At 40.4% G+C, this 21,804-nt stretch overlaps 1 protein-coding gene across 8 annotated transcripts in view; it reads left to right on the top strand.

The window, feature by feature from the left end:
* Positions 1-21,804, top strand: part of ENOX1 (ecto-NOX disulfide-thiol exchanger 1) — a 612,162-nt gene that overhangs the window by 374,096 nt on the left and 216,262 nt on the right. For all 8 annotated transcript variants that reach the window (XM_061170742.1, XM_061170743.1, XM_061170741.1 and 5 more), the window contains 2 exons: positions 14,081-14,224; positions 15,074-15,211. In XM_061170742.1, the coding sequence (XP_061026725.1) occupies positions 14,212-14,224; positions 15,074-15,211 (151 nt within the window). In that variant the 5' untranslated portion in view covers positions 14,081-14,211. The remainder of the gene's footprint in view (positions 1-14,080; positions 14,225-15,073; positions 15,212-21,804) is intronic.

Here is a 21,804-nt window from a genome sequence, read left to right as displayed (position 1 = left end):
TAACTGTATATAACAAAACTGTGATCACGTGGCATGGAGGAAAAACACTTTTCTGGATTTCATATATAAATTTACAACCATCGTATTACACTTAATATATTTCAGAAATCACCTTTTCTCCTCATATGAACTTATTTTTGCAATTTAACTCAGCAAGAAGCTTGCAAGTTCAGGAACAATTTGAGCTCAATACAACTCTGATTGGAAGTATCTGACTATAACCTGTATTTTATCCTGCATCACATTTCAGTATTAACTCACATCTTCTCTTTAATTTGCTGCCCTGCGTAAAATGACCTCCTCGTCTCCCTGGTTCCCGAGTGTGTGATCCAACGGCAGATAACATAGCCAAAAGATCCCTGCCGCTGTTGGCCATTGTTCTGAATTTCGTTTAATGGATTAAGTCATCAAGGTGATAATACTACATGCCTTTCCCGCGTTTGATCTCCTGGACCACAGGAGTTTACAGACCAAAACAGTGATGCTACTGCCAAACCCTGCCACTCACAGCCTCCAACCACCTAGCTTATTATTCTGGTGTCGTGTGAACCAACAATGAATCAAGCCAAAATACTGATGGAAAAAAAACCAGAGAGACTAGAATGAGGACTTTTCAGGGGGGAGTAGTTGGTGTGAAGATGCGCTCACAAAATTGTCGTTGGTGGAGGTTTTGCTGCTGTTATGTAATCCAAAGAATTCCTCTATGAGAACCTATCTAAAGGGGTCTGGATTTTAACTATCAAAATGTCTCACCGTGTTGCCAGTAATGCTTCATTTATTTCAGTTCCTCCAAGAGGCATTATGCGTTAGCCCCTCACATAACTCGTGAGATGAAGAGTGAAGGCATACAGTGGAGAAGCTCAGGGAACCAGCCTGGGGTGAACTTGTGATGAGAGCTCTCTTGTGATGTACCAATTGTGCTGCCAAACTGCTGTGCATGTTTTTACAGGAGAGGCACAAAGGGGGTCCCCAGACCAGCTCTCAGGGTTTAAGGCTATCTTCACTGGGAACGAAAAAGTAACTGCCACAATGGTACTGATCCTGATACGCACGCAGTGGGAGTTGGACTCAAGTGTACATCACACGGTAACACAGACCCTTGTGCTTCCAGCCCCTGCAGTCGCCAATCCCCTGGGAGAGGAATTAGAAGTTGGGATTTCTGGTTCACTCAGCTCCCAGCTTTACCCGGCCCTGAGGTACCCCCATTTCCTACTTCCTGTAGCTCTCCTTCATGGTGGAAGGCAGAAAGCAGGCTTGAACTCCTGGCCAGCCTGGTAGCCAGCTGCCAGCGGAATGAGATAGCCTGTGAAGTAAGAGAGGTAGGATGGGAAGGGGTGCTAGCACGAAACGGGTGAGGAAAAGGAAAAGAGGAGTAGTAACCTGACTACCTCCCAGCCATCCCACTCATACGGCCCTGACCAGCCTTTCCATCTCGCCCTCCTTATCTCTCACTATCGTAGTTCGTTAGGTGGCAGAAATGTGGTGGGAGTGTTGGTAAACTGGAGATTCCAATAGAAGCTGTCTACACAGGGATAGCAGTTCTAGGCAAGCCTCGATGGCGACGATACTTACACCAAGCTCTCAGCTCAGACCACAGATTGACCCTCATTATAGGTATTTGGACACAATTAAGCCCCATATGGGGCTAAGGCATCTGTGAGGTTGTCTGATAAAACCTAACCCATTAAAACCCTCAGACTGTCGATCAACCCTAGGTAGACATCTTATGCATATGTTCCCCACCTCTGTTTCTCTAGATGCACAATGAATATTCTAAGAAAAATGTGCTTCTCCATAAAGCCTGGGTCTTCAGATGTTTTCCAGCAGACGTTTCTGCTGATTTGCTCAGATTCTTTCCCCCGTCTACTCTTATAACTGAAGTAGAAGGGTCAGGATGGCTGAATGGGGGTGGGGTGAGGGCTGTGCAAAGACACAACAAGGCTTCCAAGTCCTGATGACCGAGGGATACTCAGACCCTGGCTCTACTTCACCATGACAGGCTGTCTCCTGGCACAGTGCCAATGCTGGCATTTTCCCTCCAAGCAACTCTGGCTTCATGTTTGCCTACTGCTTCAGCAACTCCTGGTTTCAGCCTACTTGTCTTTCTCTTTGTTGGGCAGTGGGGGAAGGAGGAGAATGGTGGGCGGGGGAAGCAAAGAATCTTAGTGATTTTTCCTTTCTTCCTTCAAGACTAACAATACATTAATAAGTAGTTATATCCAGAATCCACGTGTTGTTTTCTTATAATAGGCAGGCTCTGAAGAGTATCTAGTTGCCACACTGCAGCAAGCTCAAGTTTGCTAATTTTTTTTTTTTCAGTTGAACTGTAGTGGACTTACGGTAGTTTCAGGTGTACAACATAGTGAGTCAATATTTTTGTATGTTATACTCCATATAAAGTAATTATAAAATATTGGCTCTATTCCCTGTACTGTATCTTATTTATTTTATACCTAGTAGTTTGTACTCTTAATCCTCTTCCCTCTCCCCACTGCTAACCACTAGTTTGTTCTCTACATCTGTGACTCTGTTTCTGTTTTATTGTATTTGTTCATCTGCTGGCGCTTCTTACTTTGCAAACTTTTTGGAGACAGGGGTCTGTGTCTTGCTCACCACTATATTCCTAATCTCAAGCACAGTGACCCACATACAGTAAGCATGTAATAAAGATCTACTGAGTGAATGCATCCCTGGGGGACGAACTAACCCTTTACCCCAGACTCCTCCAGTCAAACCAAGAGGGACCTCCTAGTCTGGCTCTTTGTTGGAGAAAAGTTCCCCAAATCTATAACAATAGAGGTCCAGGCTAAGACAAACTAAACCCTGGGCTCTGCCAGTCATTAGCTTTGTGACCCGGGGTAAATGGGCTGGTCTTAATTTTCTGAAACTTAGCTTTTCTTCTTTTGCAAAAAAGTGCTAATAACATCTGTCACATAGGTTGTTGTGAGTTTTCATGAAATCAAAGATGTGGGACTGTTATATAGTAAGCTGTTTTCCCACTGGGTGCCTCTGGGGGAGGGCTGAGGGAATGACTCTCCTTTCACTTTATAGACTTCAGCTTTTTTTTTTTTTTAACTCATTCCAAGCATTAGTATTAGTAAAAATGCCTTTAAAATAAAAATGTCCTTATAAGAATATTAGTTTCCATCTACCTGACGTATATTGATGTTTATTCTCAGATTGAAAGGAACTGCGTCACTGCATTTCCATGCAAATCTCACTACTCAAAAAAAGGGCAGTTGAATTAGCTGGTAGATAGGAAGGGTAGCAAGTGTTTGGGGAGCGTGTTTGAATGAAGATGGTGTCTCCTATTAAAGTAAGGGTTTAGTATTAGGAGATTTTGCTGTGGGAAGTCTGGAAATAATGCTACACTTAGTTTTCATGTTGATTATGTATCTCACGGTTCTATCTACCCTATTTTTAGCTTATTAATAGTTAATAAAACTCTTTGTGTTGTAGAGATGGTGTCAGATTGATATGCTGGATAAGCGCATGAACACATGTCTGCTTCATCGTGCAAGTAATAAAATCATTATCGTGATTGCATTAATGGGCCAGGGCCTGGTGAATATTTGGAGCTGGCAGCCGCGTAGTTCTCAAGTGCCATCACCTCATACCCTGCACTGCTGAACCACCACTAGTTGCTGCTTATTTTCTTAGTCATCATTTTACAGTAAACATTGTCTCATAATAAACCATAAAATTTAGAAATGCACAAGAACAAGAACGTCAGACTTCTTGAAGAGCAGATGATCTTTTTCATTAAGACTAGAAAGGGGAAAACGTGATAATGCTAGTGGGAATTCTTTTAAAATATTTGTTTAGGTTGGGTTTAAGCCACCTAACTGTGAAAATAATAAACCACGGTAGCAATGGCAATATACTGTAATTCCCATAAAGCACATTCAGCATAATTTCTTTTTTTTTAATAAATAATAAAACCATAAATAAATATGATTACTCTCAGCTCACATGAAATTACTTTCAGCACCAGGAGCCAGATGTTTTTCTCTCATATCTGTCTTCTTTAGGGTCAGTTTTTGCTTGCCCCCCGCCATCACCACCAGTAATATGTAAGTAATCTGTGAATAAATAACTGGGGATGGCATTGGATCTTGAACTTGAGTTTGGCGAGTTTGAGGGGAGACGGATCTTTGTTTGTCTCACACGCAATAGGCAGGAAGGGGCCAGATGGTGCCTCAAAACAGCCACTTAAAACTTCTTAGGCTCCAGGCGCCAGCAGCTTTCTTCTGGAGTCCTCACCCCACATTGTATCAAACATACGAAATGCACTCACATGTGACATTCAATATAATTTTGTCTATAGGACTTTTGGACAGGATTTTTTTTTCTTTCTTTTTTTTTTTTTTTTGGGCCGTGCTGTGCAGCATGTGGGATCTTAGTTCCCCGACCAGGGATCGAACCTGCACCCCCTGCAGTGGAAGCGTGAATTCTTCACCGCTGGACAGCCAGGGAAGTCCCGGGCAGGGTTTTTATAATTCTGCTTTTGAAATTATTTTCCTACAGGTTGCTCATTTCATTTACAGCCAGCTCTGACTTCTCCATAACCGTGCGGGCTCAGAGACTTTTTCCAGTGCGGCACAGCCCCACTTACAAATGATTTCTAACTCAAACGATGTCTATATGGATATTAACTTTGCTAATTAGAGAAGTTGTCATAATATAAAATGCATAGGTAGTTCATTAAATAACTATTTGCTTTTGATCATGGGCATTTCACTGCAGGTTAACACAAACCATTTTCAGTTCTCCAACATTATTGTAGACCTCGGTGCCTTTAGTGCCTTGTTGGTAACACAGCCGTAGTTAGAAAAATACGCAACTTTCCCAGGGCCGGATGGGTTCTTAATGTGGAAGATAGGAGTAGAGAAAGAGATTCCATTTGAGGAGCTTAGTCCTCCAAATGCCATCCCCTTGTACAGAGGAATGGTTTCTATTAAGACATGCTTAAGGGGCAAATAGCACTGAGTGTCAGGGAGTATGAGTGTTCATGGGAGAGGGTGGGGTGGACCAGCACATCTACACCTTTGTATGGGAGGAGAGAGAGAGAAAGAGAGAGAGGTGGGGGGAGAGAAAGGGGAGGGGAGGGAGGAGGGAAGGAAGGGAAGGAGTTATGGTTATAGCAGCAGTGTTTTACAGTGACCTTCAACCTTGTCTTCAGTGCTGGAACCTTCCCATCAGCATTTATCCCACCCCCTCTTTTTGACTCTTGCCAAACACAGCCAATAACAACTAAAGTTTGACGCATTTCCTCAGGATGCTCCCTGCCAGCCTAGACTTTTCCAGTTGGATATCTCACTGCACATGCATGACTCGTGCCCTAGTAGCCCTCCCCCAACTAGCCCAACGCCATGTCACCATCTCTGACTCCCTGAAGAGGAAAAAGGACCAACCATCCCAGGGAACCCAAGGCCCCCACTATCCTGCCCACTGGTTACAGAGCATCAGCAAGGGCTGTGCGTGCTCATTTAGAGAAGAGAAAACAAGGTCTCCAGCCCCCGGTAACACACTAGAGGCGAGGTGTCCTGCTCCAGGGGCGATCAACTGTTGCAGGGCTAATGCTTTATTCATCGTGTTGCAATGGCATCATTAAGAGCACATTAGCTTAAAGAGTAACTAATATGTTCTTGGTGCCCCTCGGAGGAGAAACATTAAACAGGATGAGCAACCAGCTCAGGCCGGTCATGGTCTGATCCAGGGTTTATTGCAGGTAGATTTCCATAGATTTAAGAGCTCTAATCAGGGCTTTTTGGAAAACAGATAACTCATTTACTAGAGTTTGCAGCCATTTAAGGGTAAGTTTTTCACCCACTACAATTAAAATGTTCCACTTTGTAGCTTAATATGTTTTCTGTGGTTGGATCAAGGTGTAAAATGAGTGTGTAATGAAAAAAAAAAAAAAAAACGAATACAGAACAGCACAGATTATGGAGTTAAATATACTCTGCTTTCCCTTACATAAGAAGATAATAATGTTCACAGAAACCACTTTCTGTACGTTAAGTGTGGCTGAAAAGACCAGTATGTGAACGATATGCCTTAATACACTATGCATTAATTTAAAAATCTTCTTTGATTTGTGGTGCCATCCATGGTTTATAGAGGTTACCTCTCCTGATGGCTGTGTCTTTGAAGCCAGAAATCCACCTGAGGTCTGTTTCGGAGGCATTACCCCCTTTCTCAAAAGGACTCTTCCTCTGGTCTCTCTGCTGCTCTCTATCGGCAGCCTGTAGTTTTACCATTTCAAGTGAAGCTTTTTTGTAGTTCCAGCTTTCTGTTTACCTTGTCTATTCTGTAGAACTTTTTGAATGGGAAGGGGAGAGAACAGAGAGGGTGCCAGCAGGAAAAAACTCGTCGTTTGAGTGGAAGCAAGAATTCTCTGATACGTCCTTATTTATTTTAATAAACTTGTCTGTGACTAACTTATTTGGCAGTTATGCCTCAGTGTCCCTATTCAGGGCTCGAAGAGTCCCAAGGCCTACACATGACTGTAGAAGTAGGATAGAAAGATGGAGCTCAGCTATCTTGTTTTCTAGATAAGGGCTTTGCTGTAGGGAGACTTTTTGAACTGTTAAGGCTATTTTGAAACAGTTGCCTGTCAGAAACATTTTGGGGACTTTTGTATCTGGGAGAAGTTAGAAGTGATGAACTCTCAGGTTGGAATCTTGATGTTCTATGAGCTTGGGTTTGTTTGTCCTGATTGATAGGTATCCATTAATGAGGGGAATTAGTTGACCCATGTCATTTCATAAACAGTCTTCAAGTATAATATTGCCCTTCTCAGAAAATCTGAAGTATACTAAGTATGGAAGGTGTCTCTACAAAGACTTTGAAATTATATATTTTTATCATAGTAGCTTCCAGTCCTATTTTCTTTTCTTTTCTGTTTTTAATGGAAAGAGAAGTACTTTACTCCTATGGTCTCAAGCTTTCTCTTTTACTATTTTCTTCAATTTAGAAATATAAAGTGTAATTTTTTTTAAAAGCAAAGAGTTCCTGAAAACAAAATAATTTTACCTCTGTCATTTGTCTACACTTATGCATGTAATGCCAAATAGTATTTTTCTTTGTATCAAAAGATAATTGGCTTTATCTGCTATCCTGCCATGCTGGTTGAGTTATCTCTTTGGCAAAGTTGGTTATTTTGTTTGATTGCATCATTACGGAGGGAGACCTTCTGTTTCTCTCATATTCATTCTCTCTTTTTCAACACTGAGTTCTTCGGAGACAGATATGTCATGGGTAAAACTTTATCATCCATTCAGTAACCATTTCCTCCCTAAGCTGGAAGGATGATGATCTGTAGTTTAAAATTGGCTACTAGACAAAGTAGAAAAATGCAGGATGTAATCACAGACCCTTAATGGCATTTTGTGTTTGAGAAATGGCCAGACCTGCTTTTTATCCTCTGTGGTGCATGCCAAATTGAAACTTTTCCTTTCTTCGCCTGATTTCACTTCTTTAGCACTATAGGTATATGCCTTTGTTACACTAATGCAGCACTTAATGGATCAGGCGATGCTGTTATTTATAGATTTCACCTCCTCCAAAGAGCAGCTGGGAAGAAGTCTCACAAAAGGAGAACATCGCTGTAACCTGCTTATGACCCTACATTGGTTACCAGGGAGGTGTGGAATCTTAGATCTTGGAGAATGACTTGTTAAGCACACCAAGAGCTTATCTGGAAAAATCTAACATTTTTAAAAAATTATCTTTGATACTTGAAATTTTGTCTGTGTTGTAGTTTCCAACAGCAATTTTCCCTTTTGTGTTCTTTAGCTTTCAAACCTCCAATCTTTGAGACTGGACCCTGGAACTGAATTTTGTCTTTTTGTTCCCTTATTACTTCCCTCTTTCCCTTTATTTTCCTTTTTACTTTTTCTTTCCTTCCTTCTATGCCTTAATTTATTTGAAAAACATACGTGTGTGTGTGTGCATGTGTGTGTGTGTGCATGCGTGTGTGTGTATATAAAATTTTATATATGTAATTTATATGATGATTTAAATACATTTTAAATTTATAAATACATTATAATTTTATATGTATACTGAGCATCTGGCATATTCTAGGTACTATGCCTGCTCCCTGCAGGGATGCAAAAATGGCCAGTTTCCATGATCATTCTAAGCCTGTTATTTATTAGGGACATAGACATAAACAACTAATTGGGATATGAAGTTACAAGTGCTGGTATAGAGAAAGGTTCAGAGCACTGTGGGAACACAGAGGAGGGAATACATACCTCCTTTGTCTTCTTGCCTTGAAGGGCAAACTAAAAACTACTTAGAACAGGAATGGCATTTTTCTCCTCAGGTGCACTGTGCTGTGAGGTGTGTCACATCATGACCCCTTTGAAAAGAGTTCAATGGTTTTATAAACATGTGAGTAAGATATTAAAGAAGGTCATAGGTCAGGTATTAAAGAAGACCTTTTGATTTCATGGCTTTGATAGAAAGTACTACAGGGTCCAGCACTGCCTGAGTCGATCTTAGCCCAGTTCCATCCTCTGCCCATACTGTTCCCAAGAGCTGACTTTTCTGTCCATTTCCGAGTAGGATCTTTCTAGCTTTATTTGATATAATATTCCTACCTTACAATTCTCTTCATCAGAAATTCCCCCACAAAATCTAATTCCTCATAAACTTTAATATAATTTAAATCTCTTCTTCAATTCCTTAATCCTCTTATTTCACACTAATCAGGAGACATCAATCATTAATAACCAACATCCTGTATATTTAGCAGACGTGAAAACTTCATCATGCATTATCATGTAGTACCTTAGGTAGTCTCTGCTATCAGCTGCCTTCTTATAATCCTCTTCAAGCTCTCTCCTCTAAAGGGTACCCACCATCCAAAAACTACTCCCATCTAAGAAGTAAGCAGCCACATAGACTTTGCTGACATTTCTGTAGAGGGCTCAGGGGAAAGGTTTACATTGTATATTTCCCAGTGAACCACCTCAAAGTCCACTTTAGTCATTTCTCTTCTCTGAAGTCCCCTTTTCTCATGAGTGGCTACCAAAGATCCTTTCTTTCTTTCTCCTCAAAGCACTTAGCCTTGGTGTCCTTTTTTTTTTCTTGTTTTTTTTTAACCACAGTTTTTTTTTTTTAATAAATTTATTTATTTATTTATTTATGGCTGCGTTGGGTCTTCGTTGCTGCACGCGGGGTTTCTCTAGTTGCGGCGAGCGGGGGCTACTCTTCGTTGCAGTGTGCAGGCTTCTCACTGTGGTCGTGGCTTCTCTTGTTGTGGAGCACGGGCTCTAGTCACGTGGGCTTCAGTAGTTGTGGCGCGCGGACTTCAGTAGTTGTGGTGCGTGGGCTCAGTAGTTGTGGCGTGCGGGCTCTAGAGCGCAGGCTCAGTAGTTGTGGCTCACGGGCTTAGGTGCTCCGCGGCCTGTGGGCTCTTCCTGGACCAGGGCTTGAACCCGTGTCCCCTGCATTGGCAGGCGGATTCTTAACCACTGCGCCACCAGGGAAACCCCTTTTTACCACATTTTGCAGAGCAATTCTGCTCTGCCTCGAAACTTGCAGATTCCACCCATCTCCTAGATCAGTGTAAGAGGACCCATTCTCCTCAGAAGCCTGTTTAGTAATCCTCTACCATAATTTAAGCATGTCTTTGTGATCTTTTTGTGTTTGAAGAGATAATAGTGAGAATTTTATAAAACTGATGAAAGACATTAGGCTCTTCTGGTTGTTCCTCAGTTGGAGAATTAGTCTGAATTACTTCACTTACCATTATAAGAAGCAGAAATGTCTCCCTTATTCCTAAACGGTTGCTTAAAAATCATGGGGTTAAAACGTAAGTAATGTCTATTTAACAATACTCTGTATTGTTTTAAACTATGAGCATTTCCATAACCTCAAGAGAACATCCTACTGATTACATGGAGATCAAAGTGAGATATTTTCTTAGTAATAGAAGCAGAAAGTAGAACTTTGGATGGGAATGCAGTTTTCTTTTTACTAGAACGTAAACCATGATAATGCTAGTGAATACTTCCTATAAAATAAGAAAGTTTCAGATGTCGTATGAAATAAGTTTCCTTTGGAATGAACTCTCAATAAGACATTAATAAATCAGATTTTCTCACTATAATTATTCTTCTATTGAAGTAGGTATAAACCTAAAGACTTAAGTCAAACAAAATCATCCTTTTAAATTAACAAAAGAAAAATTTTCAAGACTTAACTCATCTCCACCCCCTTTTAATAGGAATCTGTGTTTTGTGGACAGTTGCAGATGGATTTTATTACTCACAGGGTGTGTGTGTGTGTGTGTGTGTGTGTGTGTGTGTGTGTGTGTGTCTGTCCGTCCTTGTGTTCCTTGGGACCTTGGACAGGTAGAATGAGTTGTGTTTCTTAGAGCAGGAGAAGCCTGTGTCATTTTTTTAGGCCAAATAGTATTTTCTTAGGCTTGGTGAGTTTCAAAAACTATTTGCCCCATTGATACAGCTCAATGAAATTCTGAGCATAAATATGTCTTGTTGAACAGTTATGAAATTGGGTCTGAGGTTTTGTACTTGAATGTACCTTAACAAAGAACAGGTTAGATTTCAGTTGAAACCTGGACAAAACTGTACTGTTATCCTTGGCATTTTGTACATCTGATTGTTTGGGGATGATCTTACTTCACTAAAAGCTGTAAATAGAAACTGCTAATTTCACAATTCATCATGAATCTCTTGAAATCTTTTGCAGTTGCATAGGTAGAAAAAAAAAATCTAGAGAGGAAAATTTATACATCTTTTAAATCACATATTATTTTATAAAGGAACGGTGAAAAGGAAGAAATATTCTGGTACAATTTAGATGTGACACAGAAAACTAGGGCAACACTTACTTTTAGAAATATCAAGTGTTACTCACTGTTTTAAAATTAATTACATAATTACCCAGTAGAACACAAAGATCCCAGGGTACCTTAATGGAAACACTACACTTTCAAATAAAATAATAATAATTAGCACCTACTATATTCCAAGTGTTTATTAGCTATAATTTTTAACTCCCCACATCTCTGTGTGTAAATAAACATTAAGAATATTAATCTTTTCTATAGTTTAGAAATAAGAAAACTAAGGCAGAGACATTCATTGGAATGATGAATTAAGCATTATGGCCTTGAATCATTTAAAGAGGCAGGTACTCAATAGGAACAATAGATGTTAGTAGAGTATAAAAATCACTCTTGTAACTATTCATAAATTACCAGGTAGTAATTTAAAATATCACCTTTCTGCCGAACCAAATCACTTTAAAATTTTTAAAGAATTGAAGGGCATCCTTGGGCTTCCCTGGTGGCGCAGTGGTTAAGAATCCGCCTGCCAATGCAGGGGACACAGGTTCGAGCCCTGGTCCGGGAAGATCCCACATACCACAGAGCAACTAAGCCCGTGCGCCACAACTACTGAGCCTGCGCTCTAGAGCCCGCGAGCCACAACTACTGAGCCCATGTGCCACAGCTACTGAAGCCTGCGCGCCTAGAGCCCGTGCTCCGCAACAAGAGAAGCCACCGCAGTGAGAAGCCTGCACACCGCAACGAAGAGTAGCCCCCGCTCACCACAGCTAGGGAGAAGCCCACGCGCAGCAACGAAGACCCAACACAGCCATAAATAAATAAATAAATAAATAAATTTATTAAAAAAAGAATTGCAAGGCATCCTTGAGTCTATTGGAAATGCCTAAGACATGATAGAACTTCCTTTAGAGTCACCATTCTAGGTACATGGCAGCCACATGAAGTTGTATGTCATTCAAACCATTGGATAGGGAGATTGAAGAGATGTCATACATAGAATGTCACCGTCTCATTAGGGGATAAATTCAGGTTTACAATCCACAGCTTGCCAAGAAGCAATACTTTGGTGATGAAGCAGTAGCGGTTTTGTTACTATTCTCAGTGAAACAGTATCAGTCTGTTAAGATGGAGATGGAAAGCGTGGGTAGAAGCTAAGGGCCCCGAGGACACTCTATGCCCCTTAGTAAGACCACAGTCACTAAAGTGAAAACTAACACTGGAACAGTTATGAAGCCAAGGAGAGCTACCACCACCCCTAAAATACTGTAGCGAAAAAGGCAAAGTGAAACATGGCCAGTCCGGCACAAGTCATAAAGCCTACAAAGTAAAGGGATATTCTCTGATACAGTGTTCCAGAACTGCAGACTCAATGGACAGAAAAAAAAGTTGTGATTAATGCCCCTTTGGGGAGAACTTGAGCTAGAAAAAAAACCAGCCAACTAAACTTCACTGGGGAGATAAGTAAGACAAATAGTGACCTTGCAGTGATCTGAAGCGCCTCTCCCCCTCCTGGGCCATTTGAGCAAAAGAATGAACACATTGTAGCCTGACTTTGCTTTGGTGTTCTGAAATGGCTGGAGGTGGAGAGAGGAAAATGCTTTGAGGTTTCACCACAGAAATGTTGCTGGTGTGTGGCTAGCTAAAGGGCAGGCATTTTGGTTAGCTATGTATTGATGTTATTGGGTGTATTTTATATGGTGAGAATCTGTTTGTCTGATGGCATCCACTGCCTAGGATAAATGATGCATATAATATATAAACACGTTCTGAGTTTATTTGGGTGGTAGAGTCTAATTGCGAGGTTTGAAACATTTGTCCTGAGAACAATTTGCTCCCAAAGTTGAAATCATTCACTACTTCTTGATGAAGGTGTTTTATCTTCCTGATAGACTATTGGAAATAATCCCCCACCATCTCTCATTCCCCTATGTCTGAGGGTTAGGGATTTTTGGAGACCATAGAAACGATTTGCTCAATATCCACCTATCCTTGAGATAGTGAAACCTGAGCTTCCATTTGAATTAAACTTATACTCACCTGGCAGTAAGGGTTTTTTTGTTTGGTTTTTGGTTTTTTTGAGAATACAGTGTTCAAAAGGATCACTGATTCTTGCACCTAAGAATCAAAGAAATAAAAGAGCATACCATAAAAGGGCCAAACTTCGCACTAGATACACTGACAGACTATAACACTAATTCTAAAATATATATTAACAGAAAGACAGTTGAAAAAAATTTCTAAATTTGTGCCTAAATAAAGATAAATACTTCGAATTCAGTTGTTCTACCAATCTACTTAAAATTCAAACTTCTCAGATCAGCCATCCAAGTGATATGTTTTGTCTTCCAGTCTTGAACTGGTGAAAGTGCTCTTAAAATATGTACGTAGGAATGCTATGTCTTTGCATTTTTAAGGATAGAGAGAAGGCATAGCATTTTATAAATGGTACAACATAGAGGGACCCTTTGTAACTTTAAGTAATGTTTTGTTTTTTGTCTTTTTCAGAAAGGTGCTTTGAAAAGTCTTATAAAAATACATTTCTATATAAGCTGTGCAGTTCTCGGGAAAGTTCAGACCAAACAAATTGCGGCCAGTTAAATTTATCTCGTCATAGAACTAAGAAAACAAATGCTTTTCTTCTGCCGCCCCAGCACCCTCTGCGTCTTCTTCTACGGGTGGGCAGCACGCCATTCTTTCCTTTTGCCTTTCCTGACGATTGTAATTTGGGCACACTCTTTACCAATCTCACGGGGAGTAGCTCCTTGCTTTTTTTTCTCCCTCTTCCCGACTTTTTCTCCCTCTCTGAATACATTTCACAGACGACCGTCTTCGAAAATAACAACATCAATTAATTTTTTAACTTAAAAAAAATCACATTTAGCCCCGAGTCTGCCCTCTCCATTGATGTGTCATGTGTGGAGCAGGCTGTGAGGGTCTGATAAGCCCCGTCTGTGAAGTCTCTTCAGTAGGAGGCCAGGCACTAGCCGCTCCACAGACAGGCTGTTTATTTCATCCAGCCCTGCTCCGGGTGGTTTGACAGTTGACCCGCACATCTCCCGGGCTCCAAGACCAAGACCGGAGAAGGATGCAGCTTCGCCTCTGTGCCCGCCACTGAAAGCTGTTCTTTGTTGTTTATTTGTTTGGCTGTGGTTGTTGTTGTTTGTTTTGAATAGACAACAGTTCTTCCCATGAGAGCTCCCCCAGTTAACGATTACGCTTTCTCACCGCACTGCTCTTCTTCCCCTTTTGCAGAATCCGATGATCTCCGTGGGGACCCTGCACTCAGCCATCAAAGCACTCCCGCCCCTCAGGATGCTCGTAATTCAATAGTAGATGCAGGCGGCGTTGAAAGCATCACACAGTGTCCCCAGCAGCTTCCTCAGATGATGGCTGCAGGTAAATGTCGGTGGCCAGCACGGAACACAAACAAGGCATTCTGCGTCTTAGTGGAAAGCCTCCCCAGCCATGAAAATAAGTATTGAACCAGGAGCCTGGGCTCCTCAAAGAAACCAGGCTCTGGAACTAGTGAACATCAAAGAGCATTAAGTCAAATTTAACTTATTTTGCTGACCTTTTTTTTTTTTTTTTTTTTAGCTCTGTGCTATTTGTTTTCAGTATTATTTATTTGTTTATTTTGTTTCGATGAAAGCCTGTGCTTATAAGAAATATTTTGGGAGTCACTTTAGAAAGACACCTGCATTTCCTTAATGTACGGATGTAAATAGTTTGTAAAGGATGGAATATGTTACAAGGTAACACTTAATAAATTCAGTCAGGACCAGTTTGACTGCTTGACAGCTGATTTTAGAGATTTTATTAGATGGTTAGAGGGTGTGCCTGCTTCAGAATTACACTCGGAAACAGATGAATTTATTTATTCTAAGCCAGTTGACTTGTTTTACCCAGAGAGTCCTCTGACTTTGCCTCTCCACCAGGGAACTTAACTAACGTTTCACCTGGAGAAGGAAGCGATTCTTCAGTTTTTTCCAGGGGTACTTCCTTAATGGCATGCTGTGTATAATATAAACTGCATGTCATTAAGTTTCCTCCCAGAATATATTTGGAAACTCTTTTATGTTTACGTCTGGAGAAAGCATTGCTGTAGATTACAGTGCTGTTATTTTTTGTGGTTTGGGAATGTGCTTAAACGAAGCCTCACGTCTCTAGAAATGCGATTTGTTTTCAAAGAGACACCATTGCCTGTGGACTCTAAGTCAGAGTTTCTTTCCCCCCACCCCATCACAGCAGCCGATGGTTTGGGGAGTCTCGCGATCGACACGACCCAGCTGAACATGTCAGTGACGGACCCCACCGCCTGGGCCACCGCTATGAATAACTTGGGCATGGTTCCCGTGGGGTTGCCTGGACAGCAGCTTGTGTCGGGTAAGCTTTCTCCTGGGTTGGAAGATGCCTGCAACCACGCCACGGGGTGTGGGTGACAGGCGCCTTGGCAGTCTTTCCACGCGCAGGTGTTGAGCCTGGTCTGGGATTTATGACCGGGGCGTGGTTTGGCAGGCTGTGTGCTTGAGATTCTTTTTTTCTTAATTTATTTATTTATTTTTGGCTCCGTTGGATCTTCGTTGCTGCATGTGGGCTTTCTCTAGTTGTGGCGAGCGGGGGCTACTCTTCGTCGCGGTGCGCGGGCTTCTCGTTGCAGTGGCTTCTCTTGTTGCAGAGCACGGGCTCTAGGTGCGCAGGCTTCAGTAGTTGTGGCACGTGGGCTCAGTAGTTGTGGCTCGCGGGCTCTAGAGCGCAGGTTCAGTAATTGTGGTGCACAGGCTTAGTTGCTCCGCAGCATGTGGGATCTTCCCAGACCAGGGCTCGAACCTGTGTCCCCTGCATTGGCAGGCGGATTCTTAACCACTGCGCCACCAGGGAAGCCCCTGTGCTTGAGATTCTTATCCTCATCACCTCACTCTTCTGCCTAACAGCCATTCTCAGAAAAAGCCACATGCAGTTATCTCTCACCGGTGGCACTGCAACATCAATTTTGTATTTTAAATGGGTAAATAGAAGAGCTAATATTTGCTTTCCAATTTACAAAACTCTTCCACAGACGTTATGCCATTTGATTCCACAGTCTTCTCTTTGAGACAGGTATACACTTATGGTGGTCGTGGCTCTTGTTCATGTTCCCATGTTAAAAACAAGGAAAGAGGGGACCAGAGTTTGGGTGACTTGTCCAGCACTGAAGTGGCAGAACTTAGAAACCCAACTCAACTGGCACTGCATTCCCTGTTTTCTTTCCGTCACACTTTGGAATAGTAATAACAGTCGTGTATTCAATATAGAAAATGTTTGGAGATGTCACAAAGTAGAAGGTCATTTGAAAGAGTTGATCATTTAATAACACACGTTTATTGCAGATTTTCCATGTGCCCTGTAACAAGTGCTTTGGGAAATAGAAAAAATATATATGTATGTAAGTGTCCTCGAGGGTTCAGGGAGCATATATCCCCAAACTGAAAAACACAGCGACAAAAAACAGCAATAAAAATAATGTGTAGAATCAGGTGCTAAGAGGTGGTTCAGTAATTTCCAGAAGGATCAATGCCTAGGGCTCTGAGGGAAGATGTTATCAGGGAGGTGGGACTTGAGCTGTCTGGAAAGATACATAGGGCTTCAGTATTCACTTAACTCATTCAACACACATTTTTTTCCCCTACTTATTTATTTATTTATTTTGTTTATTTATTTTTTACAGCAGGTTCTTATTAGTTATTTACTTTATACATATTAGTGTATACATGTCAATCCCAATCTCCCAATTCATCCCACACACCCCCCACCCCCCACTTTCCCCGCTTGGTGTCCATACGTTTGTTCTCTACATCTGTGTCTCTACTTCTGCCTTGCAAACCAGTTCATCTGTAACATTTTTCTAGATTCCACATATATGCGTTAATATACAATATTTGTTTTTCTCTTTCTGACTTAGTTCACTTTGTATGTCGGTTTCTAGGTGCATCCGTGTCTCTACAAATGACCCAATTTCATTCCTTTTTATGGCTGAGTAATATTCCATTGTATATATGTACCACATCTTCTTTATCCATTCGTCTGTCGATGGGCATTTAGGTTGCTTCCATGACCTGGCTGTTGGAAATAGTGCTGCGATGAACACTGGGGTGCATGTGTCTTTCTGAATTATGGTTTTCTCTGGGCATATGCCCAGTAGTGGGATTGCTGAGTCATATGGTAATTCTATTTTTAGTTTTTCAAGGAACCTCCATACTGTTCTCCATAGTGCCTGTATCAATTTACATTCCCACCAACAGTGCAAGAGGGTTCCCTTTTCTCCACACCCTCTCTAGCATTTGTTGTTTGTAGATTTTCTGATGATGGCCATTCTGACCAGTGTGAGGTGATAGCTCATTGTAGTTTTCATTTGCATTTCTCTAATAATTAGTGATGTTGAGCAGCTTTTCATGTGCTTTTTAGCCATCTGTATGTCTTCTGTGGAGAAATGTCTATTTAGTTCTTCTGCCTATTATTGGATTAGGTTGTTTGTTTTTTAGTATTGGGCTGCATGAGCAGTTTATGTATTTTGGAGATTAATCCTTTGTCCGTTGATTCATTTGCAAATATTTTCTCCCATTCTGAGGGTTGTCTTTTCATCTTGTTTATAGTTTCCTTTGCTGTGCAAAAGCTTTTAAGTTTCAATAGGTCCCATTTGTTTATTTTTGTTTTTATTTCCATAACTCTAGAAGGTGGGTCAAAAAAAGATCTTGCTGTGATTTATGTCAAAGAGTGTTCTTCCTGTGTTTTCCTCTAAGAGTTTTATAGTGTCAGGTCTTACATTTAGGTCTTTAATCCATTTGGAGTTTATTTTTGTGTATGGTGTTAGGGAGTGTCCTAATTTCATTCTTTTACATATAGCTGTCCAGTTTTCCCCACACCACTTATTGAAGAGGCTGTCTTTTCTCCATTGTATATCCTTGCCTCCTTTGTCATAGATTAGTTGACCACAGGTGTGTAAGTTTATCTCTGGGCTTTCTATCCTGTTCCACTGATCTATATTTCTGTTTTTGTTCCAGTACCATATTGTCTTGTTTACTGTAGCTTTGTAGTTTAGTCTGAAGTCAGGGAGTCTGATTCCTCAAGATTGCTTTGGCTATTCAGGGTCTTTTGTGTCTCCGTACAAATTTTAAGATTTTTTTGTTCTGGTTCTGTAAAAAATGCCATTGGTAATTTGATAGGGATTGCATTGAATCTGTAGATTACTTTGGATAGTATGGTCATTTTCACAATATTGATTCTTCAAATCCAAGAACATGGTATATCTCTCCATCTGTTGGTGTCGTCTTTGATTTCTTTCATCTGTGTCTTACAGTTTTCTGAGTACAGCAGGTCTTTTACCTCCTTAGGTAGGTTTATTCCTAGGTATTTTATTCTTTTTTGTCACAATGGTGAATGGGATTGTTTCCTTAATTTCTCTTTCTGATCTTTTGTTATTAGTGTATATGAATGCAAGAGATTTCTGTGCATTAATTTTGTATCCTGCAACTTTACCAGATACATTGATTAGCTCTAGCAGTTTTCTGGTGGCATCTTTAGGATTCTCTATGTATAGTATCATGTCATCTGCAAACAGTGACAGTTTTACTTCTTCTTTTCCAATTTGTATTCCTTGTATTTCTTTTCCTTCTCTGATTGCCATGGGTAGGACTTCCAAAACTATGTTAAATGATAGTGGCGTGAGTGTACATCCTTGTGTTGTTCCTGATCTTAGAGGAAATGCTTTCAGTTTTTCACCATTGAGAATGATGTTTGCTGTGGGTTTGTCATATATGGCCTTTATTATGTTGAGGTAGGTTCCCTCTATGCCCGCTTTCTGGAGAGTTTTTATCATAAATGGGTGTTGAATTTTGTCAAAAGCTTTTTCTGCATCTATTGAGATGATCATATGGTTTTTATTCTTCAATTTGTTAATATGGTGTATCGCATTGATTGATTTGCATATATTGAAGAATCCTTGCATACCTGGGATAAATCCCACTTGATCATCATGTGTGATCCTTTTAATTTGTTGTTGGATTCTGTTTGCTAGTATTTTGTTGAGGATTTTTGCATCTATATTCATCAATGATATTGGTCTGTAATTTTCTTTTTTTGTAGTATCTCTGTCTGGTTTTGGTATCAGGGTGATGGTGGCCTCGTAGAATGAGTTTGGGAGTGTTCCTTCCTGTGCAGGTTTTTGGAAGAGTTTGAGAAAGATGGGTGTTAGCTCTTCTCTAAATGTTTGATAGAGTTCACCTGTGAAGCCATCTGGTCCTGGACTTTTGTTTGTTGGAAGAATTTTAATCGCAGTTTCAATTTCATTACTTGTGATTGGTCTGTTCATATTTTCTATTTCTTCCTGGTTCAGTCTTGGAAATTTATACCTTTCTAAGAATTTGTCCATTTCTTCCAGGTTGTCCATTTTATTACCATAGAGTTGCTTTTAGTAGTCTCTAATGATGCTTTGTATTTCTGCGGTGTCCGTTGTAACTTCTCCTGTTTCATTTCTAATTTTATTGATTTGAGTCCTCTCCCTCTTTTTCTTGAGGAGTCTGGCTAAAGGTTTATCAATTTTGTTTATCTTCTCAAAGAACCAACTTTTAGTTTTATTGATATTTGCTATTGTTTTCTTTGTTTCTATTTTATTTATTTCTGCTCTGATCTTTGATGATTTCTTTCCTTCTAACTTAAAGTTAGTTAACCTTACTAACTTTGGGTTTTGCTTTGTTCTTCTTCCTCTAGTTCCTTTAGGTGTAAGGTTGGATTGTTTATTTGAGATTTTTCTTATTTCTTGAGGTAGGATTGTATTGCTATAAACTTCCATCTTAGAACTGCTTTTGTTACATCCCATAGGTTTTGGATCATCGTGTTTTCAATGTCATTTGTCTCTAGGTATTTTTTGATTTCTCTTTTATTTCTTCAGTGATCTCTTGGTTACTTAGTAACGTATTGTTTAGCCTCCATGTGTTTATGTTTTTCCATTTTTTTCCCTGTAATTGATTTCTGATCTCATAGCGTTGTGGTCAGAAAAGATGCTTGATATGATTTCAGTTTTCTTAAATTTACTGAGGCTTGATTTGTGACCCAAGATGTGATCTATCCTGGAGAATATTCTGTGTGCACTTGAGAAGAAAGTGTAGTCTGCTGTTTTGGGATGGAATGTCCTATAAATATCAATTAAATCTATCTGGTCTATTGTGTCGTTTAAAACTTGTGTTTCCTTATTAATTTTCTGTCTGGATGATCTGTCCATTGGTGTAAGTGAGGTGTTAAAGTCCCCCACTATTATTGTGTTACTGTTGATTTCCTCTTTTATAGCTGTTAGCGTTTGCCTTATGTAATGGGATGCTCCTATATTGGGTGCATATATATTTATAATTGTTATATCTTCTTCTTGGATTGATCCCTTGATCATTATGTAGTGTCCTTCCTTGTCTCTTGTAACTTTCTTTATGTTAAGGTCTATTTTATCTGATATGAGTATTGCTACTCCAGCTTTGTTTTGATTTCCATTTGCATGGATATCTTTTTCCATCCCCTCACTTTCATTCCGTATGTGTCCCTAGGTCTGAAGTGGGTCACTTGTAGACAGGATATAGATGGGTCTTGTTTTTGTATCCATTGGGCCAATCTATGTCTTCTGGTTGGAGCATTTAATCCATTCACATTTAAGGTAATTATCGATATGTATGTTCCTTTTACCATTTTCTTAATTGTTTTGGATTTGTTATTTTAGGTCTTTTTCTTCTCTTGTGTTTCCCACTTAGAGAAGTTCCTTTAGCATTTGTTGTAGAGCTGGTTTGGTGGTGCTGAATTCTCTTAGCTTTTGCTTGTTTGTAAAGCTTTTGATTTCTCCATCAAATCCGAACGAGATCCTTGCTGGGTAGAGTAATCTTGGTTGTAGGTTCTTCCCTTTCATCACTTTAAATATATTGTGCTACTCCCTTCTGGCTTGTAGAGTTTCTGCTGAGAAATCAGCTGTTAACCTTATGGGAGTTCCCTTGTATGTTATTTGTCGTTTTTCCCTTGTTGCTTTTAATACTTTTTCTTTGTCTTTAATTTTTGTCAATTTGATTACTATGTGTCTTGGCGTGTTTCTCCTTGGGTTTATCCTGCCTGGGACTCTTTGCGCTTCCTGGACTTGGATGGCTATTTCCTTTCCCATGTTAGGGAAGTTTTTGACTATAATTTCTTCAAATATTTCCTTGGGTCCTTTCTCTCTCTCTTCTCCTTCTGGGACCCCTACAGTGCAAATGTTAGTGTGTTTAATATTGTCCCAGAGGTCTCTTAGGCTGTCTTCATTTCTTTTCATTCTTTTTTCTTTAGTCTGTTCCGCAGCAGTGAATTCCACCATTCTGTGTTCCAGGTCACTTATCCGTTCTTCTGCCTCAGTTATTCTGCTATTGATTCCTTCTAGTGTATTTTTCATTTCAGTTATTGTATTGTTCATCTCTGTTTGTTTGTTCCTTAATTCTTCTAGATCTTTGTTAAACATTTCTTGCATCTTCTCGATCTTTGCCTCCATTCTTTTTCTGAGGTCCTGGATCATCTTCACTATCATTATTCTGAATTCTTTTTCTGGAAGGTTGCCTATCTCCACTTCACTTAATTGTTTTTCTGGGGTTTTATCTTGTTCCTTCATCTGGTACATAGTCCTCTGCCTTTTCACTTTGTCTGTCTTTCTCTGAATGTGGTTTTCATTCCACAGGCTGCAGGATTGTAGTTCCTCTTGCTTCTGCTGTCTGCCCTCTGGTAGGTGAGGCTATCTAAGAGGCTTGTGTAAGCTTCCTGATGGGAGGGACCGGTGGTGGGTAGAGCTGACTGTTGCTGTGGTGGGCAGAGCTCAGTAAACTTTAATCTGCTTGTGTGCTGATGGGTGGGGCTGAGTTCCCTCCCTGTTGGTTGTTTGGCCTGAGGCAACCCAGCACTGGAAGCTACAGGCTCTTTGATGGGGCTAATGGCAGACTCTGGGAGGG

This window comes from Eubalaena glacialis, chromosome 16, assembly GCF_028564815.1.
Source record: "Eubalaena glacialis isolate mEubGla1 chromosome 16, mEubGla1.1.hap2.+ XY, whole genome shotgun sequence".
Classification (NCBI taxonomy): Eukaryota; Metazoa; Chordata; class Mammalia; order Artiodactyla; family Balaenidae; genus Eubalaena; species Eubalaena glacialis.
This window is presented reverse-complemented; position numbering and strand designations above follow the sequence as displayed.